At 57.0% G+C, this 1,568-nt stretch overlaps 1 protein-coding gene across 3 annotated transcripts in view; it reads right to left on the minus strand.

The window, feature by feature from the left end:
• The window catches only part of PAN3 (poly(A) specific ribonuclease subunit PAN3), an 80,272-nt gene extending 79,193 nt beyond the window's left edge, over positions 1-1,079 (minus strand). Inside the window, exon 1 of one of the 3 annotated variants that reach the window (XM_041487169.1) lies at positions 2-1,079. In XM_041487169.1, the coding sequence (XP_041343103.1) occupies positions 2-106 (105 nt within the window). In that variant the 5' untranslated portion in view covers positions 107-1,079. The other 2 variants (XM_041487168.1, XM_041487167.1) reach the window with 2 other exon arrangements.
• Positions 1,080-1,568: the final 489 nt, after the last annotated feature.

The following is a 1,568-nucleotide window of genomic DNA, read 5'->3' on the forward strand; positions in this document are numbered from 1 at the left end:
CGGCCCCCGCCCCGCCGGCCGCCGGACCCGCCACGCCGACCCCCGCCCCCGGCGGCGGCCCCACCACCGGCGACGGCGACGAGCAGGGCAGGCCGCTGCTGTTCATGGCAACCGCCCCGCCGCCGGGGTCGGCACCATGGGGAAGGGGGCGGGCAGGGGGAAGGGGCGCGGGGACCGCCGTCACCCCGGGTCCGGCTCCGGAAGGGGCAGGAGGAGGAGGAGGGGGCGACTCCGCGCCTCTTAAAGGGGCCGCGCGGCCCGGGGCGGCGGCGCCTCCTCCTCCTCAGCGGTCCCGGCGCTCGGGGTTGTTTATGCCATTTTCCTCTTCCTGAGCGGCCGCGCCTGCGCCGGCGCGGAGCACGCTGGGTAGCGCCGCCGGTCGGGCCGCGGAGGCGGAGGGGGAGCCGGTGCTGCGGGAGGGGGAGGGACGGAACGGAGCGGAACGGAGCGGAGCGGAGCGCGGGGCCAGCGGAGCCGCGGGCGGCTGAGCGCCGTGTCCGGCGGGGCCGGGGCGGCGATGGGCGCTCCCCGCCCGTGGCGGGAGGTGTCAGGCGGCCGGTGACCCCCGACACACGGCCCAGCCCTGCCCCGGCGCCGCTCGGCTCCCGAGCGCTGTGCCAGGCTGGATCTCGAGCCTTCTCCCTCTTCGCGGCGTCGAGGTCAAGGCACTGGCCGTCCCAGCAGGATCTCAGCGGGTTTGCCTCCGCAAAAGTTCCGTACCTCATGGCTGCCGTGAAACCACACGGCAGCGTGCTGGCCGTGCCGTGCCTGCTGGCATAACGGGAACGCGGCCCGAGGGATTCTCCCTCTCCAGGCGACGAGACGCAGTTCTTAAGAAAATGCTTCACGTCTTTTCCCCGGAGCTTGCAGAACTTTGTTAAGTGAATTTTAACTGACTGTCTTGCAGTGCTACTCAAGATTTTACTTTTTTTCAATTTTTACTCAGTCAAGTTGTTGGCATAGCTCGTGGTGCTGAAATAGTGTGTATATATGTAGTTGAGAAAATATAAGTTAGAGTGCACTTGACATTATTTTGGTAAGAAAAACATTTACTGCAGAATTAAAATTGTTGTCTATCATAGCCTTCTCTCTTATTAAAAATGAAAAGAAAATCAGGACCTGCCTAGAAGATGCTTTGACAGTTTGTGTGAAAAGAAATTGAAAAATAATGAGAGAGCTTATCTCATTGGAACAAATCCAAATCTTTCTTCCTCAGATAGAGTGTTCAAAAACCTTGAGAAATAAATGTGCCTTAAGCTGAAATCTCAAGATCAAAAATTTTGGACAGAAAACTAGAGAAAGGACAAGACTACAACAGTGTTAGACTTCAGTATTAGACTGTATACCAAGAAGACAGGGTGAGGATATAATCTCTCTGATATTCCCCAACAATTTTTCTGAAGGTTTTTGCCCTAGACTCAGGGCTTGGGCAATTTTTTTTAACTGTTTCTAAAGTGCATCTATGCATCCTTCATATAGGAGCTTTTACCTGCAAACTAAATTATGCATCCTCTGCCCAAGTCTGAATCCCCTCACCATTTTCTTTCAGATATGGAAAAACTTTTAGC

This window comes from Pyrgilauda ruficollis, unplaced genomic scaffold, assembly GCF_017590135.1.
Source record: "Pyrgilauda ruficollis isolate IOZ18807 unplaced genomic scaffold, ASM1759013v1 scaffold8, whole genome shotgun sequence".
In the NCBI taxonomy this organism is placed as follows: domain Eukaryota; kingdom Metazoa; phylum Chordata; class Aves; order Passeriformes; family Passeridae; genus Pyrgilauda; species Pyrgilauda ruficollis.